We start from the raw sequence: 20,651 nt of genomic DNA, 5'->3' as shown, positions 1-20,651 counted from the left end.
CGGCAATGCCATTTACGCTACAGTGCTGGATACTGTCCCACAGCGCACTGCGTTCCTGGGTCTTTATTTATTTGATCTCAACTTGCTATCTGGAAATTCCATTTGGATATTTTTTTTGCAAGGCTTACTGAAGTTGAGTTCTATGAGTTCTATAAGCGTATATTGTCATGAAATTGCTGCCATAATCAAGACAGAACATTTCCATCACCCAAAAGCATTCCTTCACGTCCCCTCGTAGCCAACCCTGGCTCCCCACCGCCAGCTCCCAACAACAGACTTTCTCTTGTGCCCATAATTTTGGCTTTTCCATAATGCCATATAACTGGAATCATGAAGTATATAGCTTTTTGAGTGCAGGCTTCTGTCAACCAGTGTGGTGGATCTGAAATTCTTTCCTTCTTGTTGCTGAGAATTCCACTGTAAGAATGTATGCTTGGTTAATCCGTTCACCGGCTGAAGCCCATGTGGGCTGTTTCCAGTTGGGGTGGTTTTCGTTTGAATTGTAAATAAAGCCACCATAAACACTGACATAAAGGTTTTATTGTGAACCTAAGTTTTCATTGCTCTCGGGCAAATACTCAAGGGATTGCTAAGTGATTGCATCATTCAACTTTTTGACAAATGGCTAAGCCGCATTCAACGTGGCTGTGTTATCTGCAGTGAGGGTCATACCCTTGCTACACGATCTCACCAGAACGTGGTTTTTCCATTTCTCAATCATTCTGTTGGGTCTGTAGTATTATTTTGTCATGGCAGCAATTTACGTTTTGCTAAAGCCAGTGTTAAACATTTTTTTGTGTTTATTTTCCATCGGTATGTGGACCTTTGTGAAATAGCTCTTCGAATCTTTTGCCCACTTTGAATTGTGTTGGCCGTTTCTTTGTTATTGAGTTCTGAGATTTCTATATATTCTAGATCCATTCCTTTACCAGAAATGTGTTTTGCAAATCTTTTCTCTCAGTTTTTGGCTTGTCTTCGCTTACTTGACAGTATCTTTTGAAAAGCAGAAGATATTAACTTTGATGAAAATATGTTGAAGATCCTAACTTTGGTAAAATCTAATTTATGAAGGTTTTCTTTCATGGATCATGTTTTTGGTGTTTTATCTAATAAATCCGCATAACCCAAAGCCACATGTATTTTCTGTTTTCTTAAGATTTTATAGTATTAGGTTTTACATTTAGGTCTGTGATTTATTTTTAGTTAGCCTCTGTATATGATGAAAGGGATTTTGTATATATGGAAATCCAACTTTCTAGCACCATATGTACAAAAGCCTATCCTTTCTTCACTGAATCGCCTTTAAACCTGTTTTGAAAATCATCTGACCACATATGGGTGGGCCTATCTCTGACCTCTCTATTCGGTTCTACTGAGCTATGAGCTGTGCTGCATGAATACTACGGTGTCTTGGCTACTGTGGCTTCAAAGTAAGTTTTGAAATCAGGGAGCATGTGTCCTTTAACATTTCTTCGCATTTTCAAAATTCTGGCTAATTTCACATACTTTGCCTTTCCACGTAAAATTCTGAAGAAGCATGGCATTTTGCACAAAAATTCCTGCTGGGATTTTTATTGGGACTACAGTGAATTTGCAGACTAATTTGGTGAGAACTGACAATGTCAAATATTCTAATCCATAACCATGGTACAGCTCAATACTTTACATTTTACTCACATTCTTTCAACAGTGTTTTACAATTTTAAGTATATAGAATGCGTGCAAACTTTATTACTTTGGTATCTAAACATTCATGTTTTCGGTGCTATTACAAACACCGTTTTTTATGTCAATTTCTATGTGCTTATGGCTAGTATTTACAAATACAAAAATCCTTCTCACTGTGGACGACGGAGAACCCGTGAAACGCTTCTGGCAGGTTGTGGTCTCTGAAGTCAAGCCCCAGGGTGAGGTGAGAGCTTATGTAACGTTCTAAACAAGGAGTTGGCACACTTTTTCTGCACGTAGAGCTCAAATAGTAAATATCTTTAGGTTTTTCAAGCCATATGTTCTTTATAGCAATTACTCAGCGGCTACCCTGCTGTCATAGAGGCACAGACGATACATTCGTGAGCGCACACGGCTGTTTTCCAATAAAACTTCACTTACAAAAATGGGTGGTGGGCGGGAGTAGCTTGCTGTCTCTTGTCCTAAACAACACTTGCTGCTAAGCTGGAATCCCAGGGCTCTGAATGCTGGTCCCTGCAGGTAGACCCTGGGACTCTGAACGCTGGTCCGTGCGGGTATCGGAAAGGGAATGGGCTGTGGGAGGGTTTGGTCAGCACGCACACGGTCACCTTGGATCAAATAGGGACGGAAATCCCAGGAGGGAGGCAGGACTTAAAAACCCATCAACAGCCTGTTAGAATTCCAGCTTGTCAACTGTAATCATGGGTTCCTGTGGACTTGGGGCCCATGGCTTCACTACCCCATTACTGCCTGTCCTTTGAAGATCCCCACAGAGGCACGTACCTGTGGTTGTGACAACACCGTCAGCCCCACACAGAGCCAGACACGCACAATGGCATGTGAAACCTCGCACCTGTCAAGGAGAAAACACTGAGAAGGCATGCCTGGTGCCTTGCGGGTCCGAGACGGGTGTGGCATCAAACCCTCCCCCACACGGGAGGTGGCTGAGCCCGAGGGGACAGGGCCAGTCTGCCACGTCTCGGAACAAAGTTGTGTGCCGAACCTTATGGATGAGCCTGTTCTGAGCGGAGAGGACAAAAGGCTGTGTATTTACAAGCAGGCACGGTCGTCTGATTCCACTGTTATCACCGAGTGCCTACGGCGGGCCGGGCCTGTGACAGCCGGAGGGCGGAGCACGACAGAACCGGGCCCTGCCCACCCCAGGTCTCGGTTCTCAGAGGAACCCTGCGGGGAGGGCTGGGCGGAATCAGCCCCTGCGCGTCAGCCCCTCCGGGGCAGATCGTGCCCGGGGAACGTCTGCCACGTCTGGAGACACTTTCGGTTGTCACAACCAGCGATGAGGTGCTCCTGGCCATCTAGTGGGTGGGGGCTGAGCATGCTGCTGCACACACTTCAGTGGCCCGGACGGCCCTGCACTGGGAAAACTGTGTCCTGAGGGCCAGCTGTGCTGAGAGGGGAAACCAGCTGCTCTGGGACTGAGGTCTATGCAGGAGGTAATTACCCTCAGAACGCCTGCACTCAACACAGCTCGCTTCAGAGAAAACGAGTCTAAGCGTTACAGCGTCTATACGGGCTGGCTGTTCTCAAACCAGGGCAGGGGATCCGGGACCCCCTGAAGCGACGCGGGGAAAGAAGGTCTTTACTCCAGCAGAACTAGCTGAACCCCGCCTTCTCCCAGGACAAACTGCTCTGTGACATAATGTGCAAAGCCGTGTCCCTTCTTGTCCTGAGCTGCCTCCTGGGCTCTGCGCTGTGGTTCCGGGCATCGTGGTCAGGATCCCGGAGAGCAGGACTGTGTGTGCGCCGCACCTTAGCGTGGGACATGGAACTGCCCGCGCGCGGTGCGATGCCTGTACCGCTGTCCTAGTACAACCCGCTCCAGCTGTGGCCCGGACACCAAGGCTGCCAGGGGGGCCGGGGACATTGTGTGGGGGGCTCAGACCGTGCGGGTGAGGCAGCCGCTGGGACACGAGACACAAGAACACTGCACGCCGCGGGCTCCAGGCCACATGCCTGCAGAGTCCCACGGCGGCTCTGCTTAGTACACACCCTCCAGGTGCGTCGTGCGTACATGTGTACAGATACATGCACACACCACATCCACGCAAACGGGGACAGGCACGTACAAATACGTGCACACACCACCCACATCCATGCATACGGGGACATGCACGTGTGCACAGCGCACCCACACCACACACGTGTCCATTCGTGCGTCACCAGAGACGACAAACACGTCTAACTGGTGTCTAAAACACCTTTACACACGGGGAGCCAAACTTTCCTTGATGTAAGGACTGCCGTCAAGGCTTTCATGCTTATCCGCGGCCAGGAAGCAGAGCAGTTGGCACTCAGAAGCTGCAGGTGGGCTAAATGCGGGGACAGGGCCGGACGCCGCCTTGCAGGGGCGCTACCTAAGCAACTGGGGCCTCAGAGGCAAGACCCGCGCCCCCTCCATCTTGCCTCCTGCCCTGCGGCCCGAGCACGGACGGCTTGCCCAGAAGATAAAAACGATGCGCTTTCCATCTGGGGCTCTGGCTTGACCAGCTGACCTGGCTGCGCTGCTACAAGGGGGTGAGGGGCCCGGCGGTAGAGTCAACAAAACCCGAGGCTCGACAGATCTTAGATTAGGCACTGCTTCACTTTTATTTTCCTTTCCATGAGGTAGTACCGTTCCTCAAGGAAGGGACACAGTCTTGCACATTATTTTACGGCGGAGACCTACATCTGTCTCTGTTTGTGTTTTGGGTTCGTTTTGCAGTAGATGAACCAGCGCCCGCGCCTCTTCACCCGGTAGCAGTCCCGACAGCGCTCCTTGATGACGCCCTTGGTCTTGAAGCCCAGGGCAAGCTGCAGGCCGGGCAGGAGGCGGCCGGGCAGGGGCCAGGGTCCCGCGGGCCCCGCGGTGCGAAGAGGTCCCGCCAGGAGAGTGGAGAGCGCGCGGGGCTTCGCCGGCCCGGGGCTCCCCCGGAGCAGCGGGCTCAGGGCGCACGCCAGCATCTTCGCCACGAGCACGCGGGCCATGTGGTGGCCGGGCCTGCGGGGGACCGAGAAACAATCCGTATGGCCTCCGCGCGGGAGGAGGAGTTTCGCCGCCAGGCCCCCCCCCCCCCCCGCCCCTCCGCCGCCACTCGGCTGTCCCCGGGCCCTTCCCGTGGCTCCGCCGCCCCTCGTCTGTCTCCGAACCCGGGGGAGCCCGCCGGCCGGGGACAGCATCCCTCCGGGGCGTGGACAGCCCGGACCTGAGGCCGCGACGCACCCGGGGACTCCCGGGCCTCCGCCCCCTCCTCCTCCCCGGCCCCACGCGACCCCCAGGACCACAGACCTGGGAAGAAGGCGCCGGGGACTGTCGCCCGCGCGGCTCGCATGCGCCTGCGCAGTGGGGCGGCAGCTGCCGCCCACGGTGTCCGCCAGAAAAAAAGATGGCGGCAGGGTCACGTGGTCGTCCCCGCAGCGCCGGGCGCAGAGGCGGAGCTGCAGGAGCCGCTACCCCCGCGCGGACGCCCTCCCGCCACTGGGTACCTACGGCCTCGGAGGCTGACAAAATGGGAACAGAAATACACATCTGGAAGGAAAAATAAGTCACAACCAAGTAGACGTTTAAAAAAAAACGAATACCGGCTCAAAACAAAAATCTAGAAGAACTCACACGCTTGTATTAAGTGCACATCCTGGGAGAAATGTGGCGAGGCTCAGGGAAGCAGTGGAGATAGGCACTGGTCCTAACTGGTTGCAGTTACATATCTTTTTTTCCCGCCCGTATTCTTTAATGAGACACTTCAAACAAAAGGTGAAGGACTACGGTGAGCACCCATCTACCCACCACCAGAGTCCACACTGAACCCAGTGCATCTTGTCATTCCGGGTATGTGTGCCCACCCATCCATCTACTGTCCGTGCACAGACGGCGGCCCATCTGCGCACCATCGATAAGGCAGCGAGCTCACTCTTGCACCTGCCCAGGTGAGCTTTGGGCCTGCCTCTGGGTACCTGTTTGTGGGCATCTTTCCGTTCTGAGATTTCCGGTGCATCTCGTCTCTCCTCACCTTGCTGAGTTCTCTTCCACCTCCCGGAATCCCGGCTGTGGGTGTCCTCAACTCCTGGCGGGTGGGGGGGGGGCAGCCCCACCCTAGCTCTGAACTCTGAGTCTGCCCCCCGTGCCCACCGCCCTCGGCGTAATTGACCGTCCTGACCCATCTATGAACAGGCAGTTCGGAGAGGGAGGCACCGGGACCGCCAGCGCGGGTGTGCACAGGTGTGCTCTAGAGCAGGGAGCCCTCGGGGCTGATCTGCATGGGGATGACATCGAATGTGTCTTACTGGTAGCTTCACTGGAGTTCTGCAGAAATCCCAATTTCTGCTGTCCCCGCGCCCACACAGAAATGCACGCTACGCAACGTGAATGTACGTACAGTTTACTCAATGCAAGGACCCTTCGCCAATAAAAACATTCGATACGCAACCTCCTCCCATGATTATCAATTGTCATCGAATGTGAAAAGTGCCCTTTCATTTTCCATCCTGCTCTGCCCTAGCCCTGGCAGGGGGGCCACTCAGCAGTCGATAAATGCTCAGGTTGCGCACAAATTTTCCCGCCTTTTCCGTACTGAGCCTCGGCCCCACCGTTGCCCCTGCTGGGCGGCACTCGCCCGAGCGCACTGCGCTTGCGCGTCCCCGCCCCCAGCGTAAGTTGCCGCAGCAAGCGCCCCTCCCTGCGGAAGCCGTGCGCACGCGTCAGCGCGTCGGTGCGCAGGGTCAGGGGTCAGCCCGCAAAGATGGCGGCGACGGTGACCTTCTGCCGGCTGCTGGGCCGGAGCGGTCCGGCGGCGCTGAGCCTGCCCCGTGGCGCCAGGTGTCTAGGGGTGCGGACTTCACCGACCGGGGAGAAGATTACGCACACCGGCCAGGTAACCGCCGCGGCGTGGAGGACGCCCTCCATCTCGGCTTCCCGTCCCTCCGGTCCCCTCCCCCTGCGGCCGGGGGACGCGCCGGCCGGTGGGCAGGGTCTCGCAGGCCGAGTCCCGGGCCGGCCCCCGTTCACGTTAGGGTGGGTGTGTGCGGGGGTCCCACGCTCTGACCGACGAGACGGAAGCCGCCCCACCCCCACGGCCGCCGCCGTGCCTCTGCAGTCAGGGTGGGCTCGTCCTCCGAGCGTCGCCAGCTCCAGCATCAGGCCCGTCCCGGTGGACAGGCTGACCGTTGGGGCCCGCGTGCGCTTCCTGTCGTGTCCGCGGTGCTGGGCCGTACATTTTAACAAGCCGAGGGGCCGCTGTAGTCTAAGAAAGCGGAAAAGTGAGCGAGGTACCTGTGTTATTAAGGAGTCCCCTAGCCGACACTTTTATCCGATGTCGGCCGGAGGTGAAAGAAAATTGGGGGTGCCCCTCCTCTGCCCGAGTTGGTCTCTGCTCTTTCAGACCGCACCTCGCCACCTTCTGATTCCGATTGTTGTCCCGTCTCACTTTCGGTATCTCGCTGGAGAATGAATGCCCCTGGTCACGAAGTTGGTCACGAGGGGCCAGAATGTTAAGAAAAAAACACTTTCCTGTAATGTTTACTCTTGGTATGAAGTGACTTCTTCCCGGATCGGGCTGTGAAAATCATATAAGGTCTTTTTTTTTTTTTTTTTCAGGCTTATGATGATAAAGACTACAGGAAAATCCGATTTGTAGGTCGCCAGAAAGAGGTAAGCCAAACTTGTAGTGAAAGAGAGGTAGGCTTTGGTAAAATCTTTATGTAACCAACAGGAAATAAAAGTTAATCTCTGGACTTAAATTCTCAAACTGGGGGCACCCTGGAGGCTGTGGAGGTTTGCCTGTCTTTGAAATGCTAAATGTGCCTGTATTTATTTTGTTCCCCACCCCCCCCATTGTAAACTGACATCTTGTGTCTCTCGGTTTCTGTATAAATGGGAGTGATCTTTTTTACCCCCTCCATTTCTGTGTCTTACACTCCTGAGATCTTCAGATTAAAGGAAGTCACAGCAGCTTTTAAAAATTACTCTTTTGGTCACTCTTTGGGGTACGCTTGTCATATTTACTGCCAGACAGACCAGACTGTGTTCTCACGGGGACGGACATGCACACGCTGAAACCGGCACGAGGGTTGTCCTTCCCCGCGTGGGTCTGACGGCTCACCCACGTGTAACCGCTGGAGACAGGGCTGACGGTGGAGTCAGCCCGCAGGGGCCTGTTCGCGTCCTGGTTCCTCACCCGCGCTGCCAGCTCCCCAGTCTCCGTGCGTGTTGGTTCGGCCGGTTTTCCACTTCTGAGTCCATTTGTTTTCCACGGTCGCCCTGAGTCCGTCCTTCCCTCAGTCAACCTTCTCCTTGCTCCTCAGTTGTCCCTGAATCGTGTTCCCTTCCCCGTTGATCTTGGTTACATTGTCCGTTCTTATCGTCTACATTTCTACTTCCATTCCTGCTTTGTGGGCCTGGTGGGGCAGGTGGAGGAGGCGGAGTTTGGTGCCCTGTGGGGAATGCATGGGTCCTGAAGCTTGGGGGTCGTCCCTGTGGCCTGGCCCCCGGCCCCCTACCTCAGCTCTTCTGATGTTCCGGCAAGCACCTGGGACTGTCACAAGCTCCTCTCTGCTGGAAACTGTGTGGCCTCTGGCTTCTGATTGCCGGGCCGGAGGGGCGGGGGTGGGGGGTGGTGGGGGAGGGTAGGGGGCGGTGGCGGCAGAGGGGTCGCATCAGGGAAGCAACCTAAAATTGAAACTGAACAAACAAAATCAGAGTTGGCGAAGCGAGTAAAGTGGGAACGGGGCAGTGCTGAAGGTGTCGCCTCGCTCTGTGAGCTCCCCCAGGTCTGCACCCCTCTCCCAGCTCTGGGTGTGCGTGGCCTTTTCCTGGCTGAGATCGTGAGGGCCCAGGGGCACATCTTCACGTTGTAAAGGTGCACAGTGTGTCTGTAAGTGGTGAGTAGGCATCCGCTCCCGCTTTCCTTCCTTCTGGAAGAAGTCAACACAGCTGGGCGTCGCATTCATAGGCGTGGCTCTTCTGAAACATTTCCCTTCCCAGGTATATCCTCTCTGTCTTGACAGTGGGGTGAATGGGGTCCACGGGCCTTTGGCTTCCTGGGGGGGGGGGGGCATGGCCTGTCCATATGTTTACCCCCCGGACCCAGAGGAAAACCCTTGAAACTGAGTTCCTAAACTGCAGGGTCCAGACACTGCTGGCCCTGGGCGCTGAGCCTCGCGGCTGGTGGCTCTGCAGCCCCGTGCTGGGTCCTGCTCCGCGTGTCTGAGCTCGCCCTCCTGGCACTGGCTGGGTGGCCCCTGAACCTGTGTCACCCCAAAGCACCCGTGGACACCGCTGTACAAAAGTCCTAAGGGGTGTTTTTGAGCATTTTCTCCAAATGTAGCTTACTTTTTAATTTGGATGAAAGCTTCAGTTTTTATTTTGACTTGAAAATTATATATGTGTGTGTACATGTACGTTTAGCTAGGTATAAACGTTGGTATTAGTATGAAAACAGTCGATATTCCAAATAATTGGATTGGGGCTTTTACTTTGCTTTAAATCTGTAGCTCTCCATGAACACGGTTAACGTCCTGCAGGACACTGGTTGCTCAACTGGGCTGCGATTCCTTTTGGACAGTTTAATGCTGTCCCGTGTGGTCCTGTGTTTGGCGTTGTGTCTGTGATCTGCACTTCCCATAGGAACTGTTGCTGCCAAAACACCAGCTAAAAAATACAAACGGCTCACTAGGTATTTGGACCTAAACATGTTCGTGCCCAAGTCGGTTGACCAAGAGGCACATAACAAGGTAGTTTCGTGTTTGCTACACTAGTGACGCGCATAGGACAGCTGTCCGGCCATCGGCTTATGGCTTGTGACGCAGCGTGTGCTCACAGCTGAGGCGAGGCATGCGGGGCGCCGTGGCATTTCTCTGTTCGTCCCTCGGAAGGGCTGGGGACGCTCCTGGCCGTGCCCGTGGGAACCGGGTCGGCAGCTGGGCGCGCTCTGGCGCTGGGACTGGGCCCTGCTTACTCTGCGGCTCAGTGTACGTATTCCCGCGGTCGGCCTGAGTCCTGGGAGCGAGACGTTCATCACGGTAGGTCAGGGTCACCTACTGAGTGACGGGGAGCTGAGTGACGGGGGCAGTCCTGTGTCAGTCTCCGGTGTCAGCTGCCCTTCCCGCGGGAGATGGTGGTCTGTCTGACTGCCGTGATGGGACCTGGGGCTTTGTTAGTGTGCCCTTTGTGACACGTTTGTCACTTAGGTGGACACCATACTGTTTTACAGCACGAGGCTTTATTTGTGGGGCGTGTGGCTCTGTCTGCAGCAGAGGTGAGTGAGCGCGACATCCCTCCCTCCGCAGCCCGCCGTGAGGTGCCGGCATCGGGAGCGGCGGGGCCGTCCACAGGGCGCCGAGCTCAGAGCGCTGGTGGGACAGCGCGGCCACACCCAGCGCGTCCGTATCCCGCGGCCACGCTGCCTGGCCTCCCCGCGCACCTGGTGTGTTGGCTCGAACGCAGCCGTACTTCCTAGGAACTTCCTACTGTGTTTCTGGAAATAGAAGTTGGAGGGAAAGTCTTACAAAGTCAGGGTCTGTAGCCGTCAAGCCTTTTAAGAAATAACTAAACTTTCCCAAAGTGTCCCCGTCCCGTGGATCTGGGGCGTCAGGTCTGGTGAGGTGCCTGGGAGAGCGAGGGGCCGGGCCGCTCTGGGTCCCGCGTCCTCTGGACGGAGTCAGCCGGCTCCGGAGAATCCGAGGTCAGTTGTGCCTTTCTGACTGACCCCTGGGTTTTATCACCCGGATTCAGAGGCCCCACCCCCGTATTGGTAAAGATGGTGCCTGACCTTTGTTTCCTCATCTTCACTGAGGCGGTAGGCGGGGCTCTGGGCACACGGGGTGGGGACCCGCAGGGCCTGGTCACCGGGACTGACCCAGCGCGCACTTCTCGCCCGTAGTGACACGTCAGAACTGAGGCGGATGGGGCGAGCGGGTGGCGAAGTCTCCGGGCGGTGTGTGCTCCGTGCGGCCTCGCACTTCCTGTCTTGTCTCCTGGCGCATCTGTTGGGGACGCGCGCGATGTTCCTCTGCTGACGGCGTTCCGGCTACCGTGCGCCTCGGTCACGTGACCCTCAGCCTCCGGGCGCGGGTGACCCTCCACGTGTGGCCACGCCGCTGTGTCCCTGCCTGGGTGGGTGGACGATGCTCGATCCGGAGGTGCCGTCGAGCGAGCCGCTCCTCGTCGGCCTGAGCGGGGTCCACACCTGCCGCCGACGGTGAGAGCGGGGTCCCGATGGCTGCGGACGACGGCGTCAGAGAGGGGGGCGAGCCGGGGCAGGGGCCTCCCGAGGGAGGCCCTCCGGGAGAGGAGGCTGCGGCGCCTGGCACGGCCGGCCCACCGCGGCAGGACACCGGAGTCGGCCCCCACACCGGGCCGTGGGCTCGCCAGGGACCGTGTGGTCTCGGCTTCGGCCCTTGCCCTGGACACCGACGCCGGTGCTGCACGTGCACGGCCTCCCCGTCCCTCCAGGCTTTGTCTGCGTGGCGCCCACCAGGCGGCCCCGAGTGGCGGGCTCGCCGCGAATCCCGTGCGGGCCAGGCGGGCCCCGTGGCCCGCGTCCGAATTTTGCCGCGGCGGCTCGTCGTCAGAGCCGTGAGGTGCCGAGCCCCGACGTTCGAGTGGCCGTTTGAACGCGGAGGGAGCGTATCACGGCCCCCTGGTCCCGTGAGCCCAGCCGCTCCGATTCGGCAGCGCCCTGCGGCCCGCCAGCGCCGGCCGGCCGAGGGTCTCGTGACGTCGCGTCGCTCCGTGACGTCGGGTTCACCGGGACGCACGTGTGTCCCAGAGACGCCGACGTGCCTGCGGCACCGCTTCCCGTGAGTGAGGTTCCCGGGAGTCCTTGAAGCGTCCCGGGGGGGGGGGGGCAGGTGCGCTCGGTGTGTCCCGTTACGAAAAATTTCATTTTACGTTTGTATCTTGGAGCCTAAGCTCCGCGCACTGCTGACGTGTCTCAGTTTCTTTTAACTTTATGTGTTGCGCCCCCTCCTATCTGTCCATTTGTGTCCTTGGAGCTCACTTGTCAAAAGACCCGGGTCATTTTCTCCTGTGGGGTCACCCGCAGCTGGGTCTTCCTGACTGTGGTCCTTAGAGGAGTTGGTGCCTCTGTTCTGTGAGTGTCTAACGGGGGCGGGGTCAGGTCCGACTCCTGGTCTCTTCATGGCGAGGGGCGCTTCCAGCCTTGAGATGCAGTGTCCCTGGGGTGGGGGTGGGGGGCGGGCCGAGGGTCACGTTCTCTTGCGTCCCGGGAGCCCGAGGACCTGCGTGAAAAGAAACTTTGGGCGGCCTGAGGAAGGTGAAGAAATCGGTTCTCTGCTTTTGTTTATGGGCTTTTATCTCTAGTAAGGCGCTTACTGAATTTTTAAAGTCTGTGAAGTCACAGACTTGAGCCTAGCGTGTTTTGGTGCCTGCAGTTACCGTGAGTGCCCTTGTCCCTTGGATTCCCTCCCCTGCCCGGCCCTCCCCAGTCGGCTGCCCTCTGGGGGCTGTATTCCTCTCCTCTGTGACAGCAGGGTGCTGCTGGGGACAGTCCCTCCCGTGGCTCTTCCTGACCTGTCCCAGTGGGTGGCTGGTGCGGGGAGGGGAGCTTGGACGAAGCCCACCGGGCAGTTGTTAAAGGTCTGCAATCCAGGTTCTGGCAAGTGAGAGAAGTGAGAGGGGTTTGTATCCAAATTCTTGCACTGTTCCTGTACGTTTGAAATTGCATCCACAGGAAGCGCCAGAAGAGTGTGTGTCTGCACTAAGACACTTGTGTGCGACTGTGCCCGTGCCGGCTGGACCTGGGGGCCCGGGGGCCCGGGGGCACTGTCCACATGAACTTGGATTGCATGAAATTATGAAGCTGTTGTTTTTGGCTCTACGAATTTTTCTCTTCCTCTTGTTCCAGGTGAATGAAAACTTTGCCATCGATTTGATAGCTGAGCAGCCCGTGAGTGGAGCTGACAGTCGGGTGGTCGCGTGTGACGGCGGCGGGGGGGCTCTTGGCCACCCGAAAGTATACATAAACCTGGTACCGTGTCCCCTGTCCTTGCTGTCCTGGTCTGAGGTGCCCTGTTGAGAGCGGCTGTCGCAGTGACGACCTTGACCGCCCACCTTCCCGCTCGATCTGCCCGTGGACCCTGCTGCAGGGACCCCGTGAAGGGCACCTGTCCCCCGGGACGCGCCTTCACGCCTCGGGATGCGTCGTCTCGCACTGGGACGCGCCGTGAGGTGCTGTGTGAAGTACTTAGTGTGGCCAGCGCCGACTGTCCACTCTCCTTCCACGCGCCTACTCTGTCTTCCTGGGACCGTCGTTTCGGCCCCTGTGCACGTGGATGAGTGCGCGGAGCCTTAGGGAAGATGAGACGCGGGGCCGTTAGAGCGGAGAAGGCGACCGGGGGCTGGGGCTCAGCTGCCGTGGCGTCATGGAGGGGAAGGGGCTCAGCAGTGCCCCGGTGTCCCGTCCGCTAGGGGCCGGCGTGCGCCCGGACCGGACCCCGGTCCGGGGGTGCGCGGGTGGGCCTCTGCTCGGCACCCCACGCGCTCCCGTCCGTTGAGTTCTGTGCTCAGGGCCAGAGCTCGGCCGTCCCGGGCCGGGAGGGCAGATGGGCATCGAGCTAAGGCCCCAGGCGGCCGCTGTGCTGATCCCCGCTCCCTGCGGTGCTCCTTCGAGAGGACCACAGGTTCTGGCGTAGGTGCTGAGCTGGGGTTCGGTCCACTGCCCCGGCTGCAGCGAGTCAGGGTGTAGCGGGACCTGGGCCCCCGGTGCCACCGTGGTTCTTGGTCCCGTAGCGACCTCAGAGCTTTTCCGCCGTGTCTAGGTGAGGCTGTAATTCAGGTCCGTGTCTGGTGTCTCAGTGTTTACACTTGAAGTAGAATGTGGAAACATGAGATCTTTCCTCTTGAATCTTTTCAGGACAAGGAAACCAAAACTGGGACGTGCGGCTACTGTGGACTGCAGTTCAGACAGCAGCATCACCATTAGCGTGGCCAAGCTGTGCACGCGCGGGCGTCTCCGCCTTAACACGCAGCAGCCAAGAGCCCGGTGCCGTCACGGGGCGCCGCCGGCTGAATAAAGGGCGTTGTGACCCAGGACGGCGAGCCGCACGCGTGCTGCTTTCAGAGAGGACTTGGGAACGAGCACCCACCTGGAAGGGCAGGGTCCTCCTCCGGGCGCGCGGGGGGCCTCGCGGCACCTCCTGCCATCTGGGTCACCGCACCGGGTGGCCGAGGGGCGGGAGGGAGAAGGGCTTCTCCGATTTTGCGGACGAATGGGAGGTTGGTCAGGCTCAGGAGCTCCCACGGGGGCCGGTGCTGGGTTCAGGCCTCCACCCTCTGACTGGAAGCGTGTGCTCTCCCTGCCACTCCCCTGCGCCTGTGCTTCATTGTGTCCTCATCTTTCGGGTGAAATATAGACTCTTAAAGCCCGGGAACTAAGCATCTTCGGAAAGTACGGTCACCTACGGGCCAAATTCAAGGCAATCCGTGTAATGAAAAGAGTAATGGGTGTGAGGTAACACAGAAGTAACAGGACTTCAGAGGGGAGGGGAAGGAGGCTGGGTGCAGCCCCCGTGGGCTCTGACCTGTGGTCCGTGGGGTCCCGGAGGAGGCTCCTGACTTAGATGGAAGGTGAGGCCCTGACTAAACCAGGAAGGAAGGAAGGAAACCCACAGACCACGGGGCCCCCGCATCCCAGGGGGACCCGTGAGAAAGGACAGCGGGGCGTGTTCTGATCACAAAGCACTGAAGCCCGAGCCTTTAGGGGCCAGAGGAAAGGAAACTAACTGTTAGAGCGTCAGGAAGAAGGAATAGATCACCCAGTGCAGAGGTTCGCGCAGGGCGCCTCGGTTTTCAGTCCTGGAAGCTGGACACAGGAGTAGTGTCACTGGCCTAGAGCGGTCAGGAGTCCTGTGCACAAGGTCGTCCCCCACGGCGTGTGGAGAAGTCGCAGAGGCCCTCCTGGACCCCATCTCTGGCAAGGGAGGGCGCCAGGTCAGTCTGGGCGCCACCTGGGAGCGCACAGTGGGTCCTCATGAAGCTCCTTGGCTGGAGCCACACAAGAGGGTGGGCCTCCGAGCAAGTGTCGGAGGAGGGGAGGGGTGGGGGGAAGGGGCCAAGGGACCCTGAGGCCCTGGGGCAGGGGCAGGGGAGTGGGAGGATGCACATGTGAGGGAAACCACGCTGCCTCAGTGTCCTGTAACCTCAGGGACTGTCCGACTACAGCTTGCTGGCCGCGTGGGGTGGGGCACGGGTGGGGGTCGGAGGGTGTCTGTACATAGAGCACGGGGGTGGGGGGGCCTGATGATGTCATCGTGCAGAGCAGTGGGGCGGGGGCAGGTGGCATCACCATGCAGAGGTTCAGGGACCTGGGTGAGATTGCCATCCACGTGAAGGCCAAGGGTGCGGCGTCCCGTGACCTCACGCAGAGGCGGGTGTGCTCGAGTGACGTCATCGTGTGAAGCACGGGTGTGGAGTCGGGTGACAGCCTCACGCAGAGCACCGGACGCGTGGCCTCGGTGATGTCATCAGGCGGAGCAGGGGGGCCTGGGGGGCCCCAGTGATGTCATCCACGGGAGTATCTGGGGCAGGTGGGGGGTTTCTGGATGATGTCAGCCCTGAGCCCCTGTCCCCTGTCCCCTGCCTGGCCAGGTAGGGGTCCTCCTGGGCCAAGCATGCCGGGAAGGGGCTGGTGACCCAGTGTGTCTGTGTGTGGCAGTCGCCTGGCTCTCCGGCGGGATGTGTCGGGGACCCGCTCCCACCGCGGGGTTGGTGATCTCCCGAGGACGAGTGGGTGGGCGCCACAGACACCGGCATCCAGGGAGGAAAGGCTACTGCAAACCGGGGGCTCGAAACCCAGGACCGCGGCCAGAAGTCTGGAATGGGGTGGCCCCAGGGCCCCGGCGCCCTCCCTCCGAAGGCACAGGCAAGCCTCCTCCGGGCTCCCTGTGGCTTCTGGGCTCGCAGGCCGTCGCCCCTCTCTGCCTCGCCCCTCTTCCCTCCGTCCTGCCCCTGAGTGTCCTGTCTGAGCACGGTCATCGGCAGGGGCCCTGCTCCACTATGACCTCGTCTTCACCAGTGACCCCTGCGAAGACCGGGTTTCTAAATAAGGCCTGTTCTTCCACTCAGTGGATGAGGGTGTGGGGGACACGTCCCCCCCCAGGGAACGTGGGAGCGGGATACGTGCTCCTCCCACCTGGCGTCAGGGCAGACCGCACCCCGAGAGTCTGGGCGTGTGCCCAGAGGGACGGCGTGTCCTGGCAAGGAGCCACGGGAGAAGAGGGGGTTCGCCTTCCCTTTATGAGAACGTTTTCTGCATAAACACACACGTTTGACAAGTTTGCGTAAGGTGAAAACGCAACATTCTGTCTCCCAGTTAACCTTGAGACGTAAGAACGGAAATACGTATTTCTGGAGCCAGAGGAAGCAAACGAAAACCCACTAAAGTCGGAACAGCCAAGGGCAGGTTTCTCGAGAGAGAGCGGTGGAGGTCCCAGCCCGAGGGCAGCCCCCTCCTCCCAGCTCTGAGAGCCACTTCCTGATCCGTGTTGCGAGTGAGTCTGGTGACGGTGCTGTGTGTGGGCCTCGTGGGGCCGCCCCTGCCCCCGGCGGGCCTCCGGGGCCAGGCTGCTCCCTGTACTGCAGGTGGGAAGCTGAGGGAGGCCTCTCGTGACCGCCCACGCCCTCGGGGAGGGGGGTCCGTGCCCAGCCCAGCCCTGCGCCCCCGACTCGGCCACCTACGCCAACTTGCCTCTTCGGGCCCCGAGAGGAGAAATAAACCTGACGAGTGCTGGGCTCTGACGAAGGGGGAAACGTATCGAAATGACCGGTTGTCCGCAGGCAAGCGCATAAACTTTACGGGCCGTGTCCGGTGGCATGGTCACCCCGCGAAGCCTGCCTGCCTGCGGTAGGGGGCGGGTGGCCCTCGCGAGGCGATGCGGGTGTAGGTGCGAGACCCCTTCTGCAAACACGCCTGCCCCACCGCCCCTGTCGCGTCCTGCCTGAGCACAGTTCCCAGCACCGCCCGGGACGGAAGTACGCCGATCTGGGGGGTACCTTAGACACCCCTCCCTGTAGAAAAGCAGACCCGGCTCGCATGGCCAGTGGTAGCGGGAGCACGTGCAGTGTGGAGTGGAAGGTTTCCCCCTGGAGCGGATTCAGGCCAAGGCAGGGGCTGGGCCACGCAGCCAGCAGGGTGGGCTCTGGTCTGCAGGAGAGGAGGCGAGGCTTCTGGACCGGCCCAGCAGAGCACGGAGGAGGGAGCCTGGCCGTTCAGAGCTGTGCTGGGGGCTCCCGGGACTGTTCCCGGGGGGCGTGCTCTCTGTGGGCTGTGAGGGGTCCCTACTTCTCAGAGACAGCTGTCCTTTGCAGGCCAGGATGGCCACCGGGATACGCTGCTTTGCAGCCGGTGTCCCTGTGTTCAGGGGACGGCAGAGACGGGGGACAGAGGCCACGTGCATGGTTCCAGGTGAGGGGTGTTGGCCTGTAGCTCCCTGTGGTTGTGGCTCAGGACCCCGGTGCTTCTGAGGTTGAGCTGGATGGACAGACAGCCCCGAGGTTCCTGCTTGGCTAAGAAGCACGAACCAACCCCAGGCCCCAGGTCTGGGGCAGCTCCCTGGCCCCAAGGGCCCATGTGACAGGTCCTCCCCACTCCGGGAGACGTCGCCTGTGGAGCAGACGTGGTGCAGGGCCCCCGGACACGCTGGCTCCTTCCTTTGCCCTGATGTCTGCACAGTCTGCGTCCCGTGGCCGCTCCTGTCTTCCTTGATTCAAGTTTGGGCGATGCCTCTCCCTCCTTCCTCCTGCAACCCGCCTGCTTCCTGTTTGAAGCGAGGTTCTCGTGGGCAGCGCAGGGTTTTGTGAATCCGCTCTGCCAACCTGTCTCTTAATTGATGTATTTAGACCGTTTGCACGGAACGTAGTTATTGAAAAGTTAGGGCTCACGTCTGCCTCTTTTGGGTTTGCTTTTGTTCCGTTGCTATTTGTGTTTTCCTTTCCCTGAACCGCCCCCCCCCCGCTCCCCTCCCCCCGCCCCGGCCCCGGCCCCGTGGGTTCCCGGAACAGGTTTGGGTTCCAGAGCTGGTGCGGGCTGACGATGGCTCCCCTCCCCTCCCGCCCCGGCGGCCCCAGCAGGGTTTGCTGGTGGTGCCCGGCCGGTGGCAGGCTGGTTCCGCCGTGGCCTGCGCTGCGTGTCGCGGGGGTGGGCCCCGCGACAACTGTGGCGCTTCGCTGTGCCGCCGTCCGCCTCCTCGGCTGGGTCTCTGGCTGGAGGGCACGGGCCTTGGCGTTTGTCCGCAGGCTTTGGCCTCCAGAGCTTCTTCTGCCCGTGCCTGGGGCCCGCGAGGCGAAGGGAAGACCCGGGAGCTCGGCAGCTGGTCTGCGGGTCCCCTGGGCCGGTGGCCCAGCTGGTCTGCCACGCCCCTCTCGGAGTCCTCGACCTCTGCTGCGGGTGCAGCGCCCAGTGTGGCGGGTAGCGGGAGGAGTAGGGACGGCACGTGGGCCCCACGCTCCCAGAAGCAGAGGACCACGCCATCTCCTGCGGGGAAGGACACGCACACCCGAGACTGGCGCTGCCGGCCCGGGGTGCCGTGCCGGGGGAGGCAAGGTGGACGGCCTGGCCCCGAGGTCCGAGAGCCGGCCTGCTTGTCAGCGTGTGCACTCGGGCCGTGCTGCTCCCCCGGGAAACACCTCCGTATAGATAACACCCAGCCTGGGCCCTTGGCCTCCTGGTGCCCACACCCAGGGGCCCCTGTGCCCAGTCGCCGTGGCCACAGGGAGGAAGGCCAAGCATGCTTCCTCTCCACGCCGGCCTGATGGAGGCTCCAGCTGCCAGCTCACAGACCAACGCTGGACGCTCACACGGGACCTCCCGCGAGGCGCCCCCCTCACCGGGGGTGGCACCCGCTCTGGGCACGGCGGCCGTCCCTGCTCCCAGCCTCCTGCCTCCTCTCAGCAGGTGTTCGTGGCCCTTCACGGGGCAGTGTGTCGCCCAGTGGTGGCCAGCGCACGGGCCGGGTCGCTCAGTTAGAGGCGAAGGCCTGGGGGCCAGGATGGGCCGGAGGGCCAGCACCCCCACGGTCGGGCCCAGGGGTGCACGTTGGGAAGGCGCACTTCTCACCCCTGTGGCCTCGAGCTCCGTGGGTTCCACCTTCCGCCTTCTCGTGCAGAGTTCCCACCCGGCAGTCCCAGAGGGCCCGCCCCGTGAGCACGAGGGCCCGGCTGGCTGTAGCTGAGGGCCCTCCAGCCGTCGGTGCCCTTCCGTGTCCAGTCACGGTCACTAAAGGCCAATAAAGCAACGGACAAGGCCGGTGAGGCTGCGCACTTCCTGGGGTGAAGGCCGAGGAGAAGGGAGGCGGGCTGTCGGGGGCGAGGCGGCCGCTGGGGGCCACACGGTCACGCACTGCAGCAGGTGGCTTCCTTCTACGTCCCGTGGAGCCCAGCCACCCGTGGCCGTGCAGGGGCTCCCACCTGAGCCGAGCTGATGCAGGCAGAAGGGGGCTGCCGAGGCACGTGCCGGTTCGTCCACGGCTCCCTGCCAGCCCAGCCACGCTTCCCTGCGTCACCTTTCACGGGCACCGGCACCCCCTCCCCTGAGAGGGGTGGGTGCCGGCTTCTCGCTCTGGGCTCCGTTCACCAGGGCCTGCGCCGCCCTCTGGAGACCTCCACGCCTGCCCGCTTCAGTGCGGCCGCCCGCTGACCCCTGTGCCCTCGGTGCCCCCCCAGGGAGGGAGCCCGGCCCCGGAGCCACTGATGGTGAATTCTGCCGCAGTCCTGGTGAGCCGCACAGGAAGAGGTGACCCAAAGTACGGTGCCCACTCTCCAGTCGTGTCTGCAAAAGCAAAGGGACAGTTCAGAAACGGAGAGCGCGATTTTGCCGGGGGGGGGGGGCGGCGGTCAGACGTGACTGTGTGCGTGGCCTTGGGTTCCGGGACTGCGGCTGCCCGGACCCAGCAAACCAGCCCCGAGTACCAGGGGAAACTCACAGCCCCAGCTGACCACGTGCAGGGATCGGCTTTAGCCTCTGGTTCTTTTGGCAGAGCGAACCTCTATCCCACCTAATTTGAGTTTTCTCCAAGAAATCCATAATGACCCCAGACCGGGAGGGAGGGGGAGAGCCCGTGTCGCTCCAGAGCGGGTGGCCCAGACGAGGCTCATCATCACTTTCCACTCTGGTCCAGACACCGCGGCTGGCGGGTGTCAGACGGGGGGTGAATGCTGGGGAAGCCGCCGTGGGAGATGGGCATCGTGTCACCTGAAATGGCCGTGCTTACTGTCGACCAGCGGAGGACGCTGTGTGGGACGAAGGTGCTTTCCAGGCCGGCCGTTTGACAGTGTCACACGGGGGTGGGTCTTGCTCACAGCGGCCCGGGGGCGCGGGACAGAGGCCCCAGGAGACTTTGCACGCCCAGCAGACCTCAGATGGCTGTGTCGCGCTGGAGGCCGGTGCGGGACGGCCAGCCTCCGCCTGGGAACCTGCCGTAGGGGCCGGTGCACCCCGACTCCTTTGGGGTTTGCTGCCCCTGCCCCTCCTTAGGGGATCGGTGCTGACGTCCGTAAGGCCTGGTGCTGGGTGGGGTGTGGAGGCCGAGCACCCGGCCCACAGTAAGCGCGAGCACCAGGGAGCAGGTGCGCCAGGCTGGGCTTGACTTTGAGGTCAGAGCGGCCGACTCCCCTGTGCTCAGCCAGGTGGGCGCTCCTGGGGCACTGCCGCCCTCGAGTCCAGGGGCGGGGGCAGGGGCCACCGGAGGTGTTTCAGGGACACACGGGTGGGGAAGGACTGGGAAGAGGAAGGATGCCGAGTGACAGGATGTGGGTGGGGGTGAGGAAAGGTCCCCTGCGGGAGGAACCCCCGACTTCAGCCAGGCAGGTGGTCAGCGGAGGGGCGGATGGGGGGAGGGCTCGGATCTCGGGCTCCTTCCCTGGCCACTGGGGGGGCACAGAAGCAGACGGGAGTCTGTCTTCACATCCTCTCCTTCTGTGGCTCACAAGTGGGGGAATCCAGAATCAAACAACT

At 60.3% G+C, this 20,651-nt stretch overlaps 2 protein-coding genes across 3 annotated transcripts; one reads left to right on the top strand and one right to left on the bottom strand.

The window, feature by feature from the left end:
* Positions 1-4,272: 4,272 nt before the first annotated feature.
* Positions 4,273-11,127, bottom strand: MRPL36 (mitochondrial ribosomal protein L36). 2 transcript variants are annotated; one of them, XM_042997981.1, is made up of 3 exons: positions 10,452-11,127; positions 9,639-10,157; positions 4,273-4,687 (listed from the first exon to the last, which is right to left on the bottom strand). In XM_042997981.1, the coding sequence occupies exon 3, from the start codon at positions 4,672-4,674 to the stop codon at positions 4,372-4,374; it is 303 nt and encodes a 100-aa protein (XP_042853915.1). In that variant the 5' UTR covers positions 4,675-4,687; positions 9,639-10,157; positions 10,452-11,127; the 3' UTR covers positions 4,273-4,371. The 2 variants fall into 2 exon arrangements, with proteins under 2 accessions (XP_042853915.1, XP_042853910.1); XM_042997976.1 differs by lacking the exons at positions 9,639-10,157; positions 10,452-11,127 and adding an exon at positions 4,976-5,073.
* Positions 6,379-13,735, top strand: NDUFS6 (NADH:ubiquinone oxidoreductase subunit S6). Its single transcript, XM_042997969.1, has 4 exons — positions 6,379-6,557; positions 7,280-7,333; positions 12,549-12,671; positions 13,557-13,735. The coding sequence occupies exons 1-4, from the start codon at positions 6,426-6,428 to the stop codon at positions 13,623-13,625; spliced, it is 378 nt and encodes a 125-aa protein (XP_042853903.1). The 5' UTR covers positions 6,379-6,425; the 3' UTR covers positions 13,626-13,735.
* Positions 13,736-20,651: the final 6,916 nt, after the last annotated feature.

This window comes from Panthera tigris, chromosome A1 (genome assembly GCF_018350195.1).
Source record: "Panthera tigris isolate Pti1 chromosome A1, P.tigris_Pti1_mat1.1, whole genome shotgun sequence".
NCBI lineage: Eukaryota > Metazoa > Chordata > Mammalia > Carnivora > Felidae > Panthera > Panthera tigris.
This window is presented reverse-complemented; position numbering and strand designations above follow the sequence as displayed.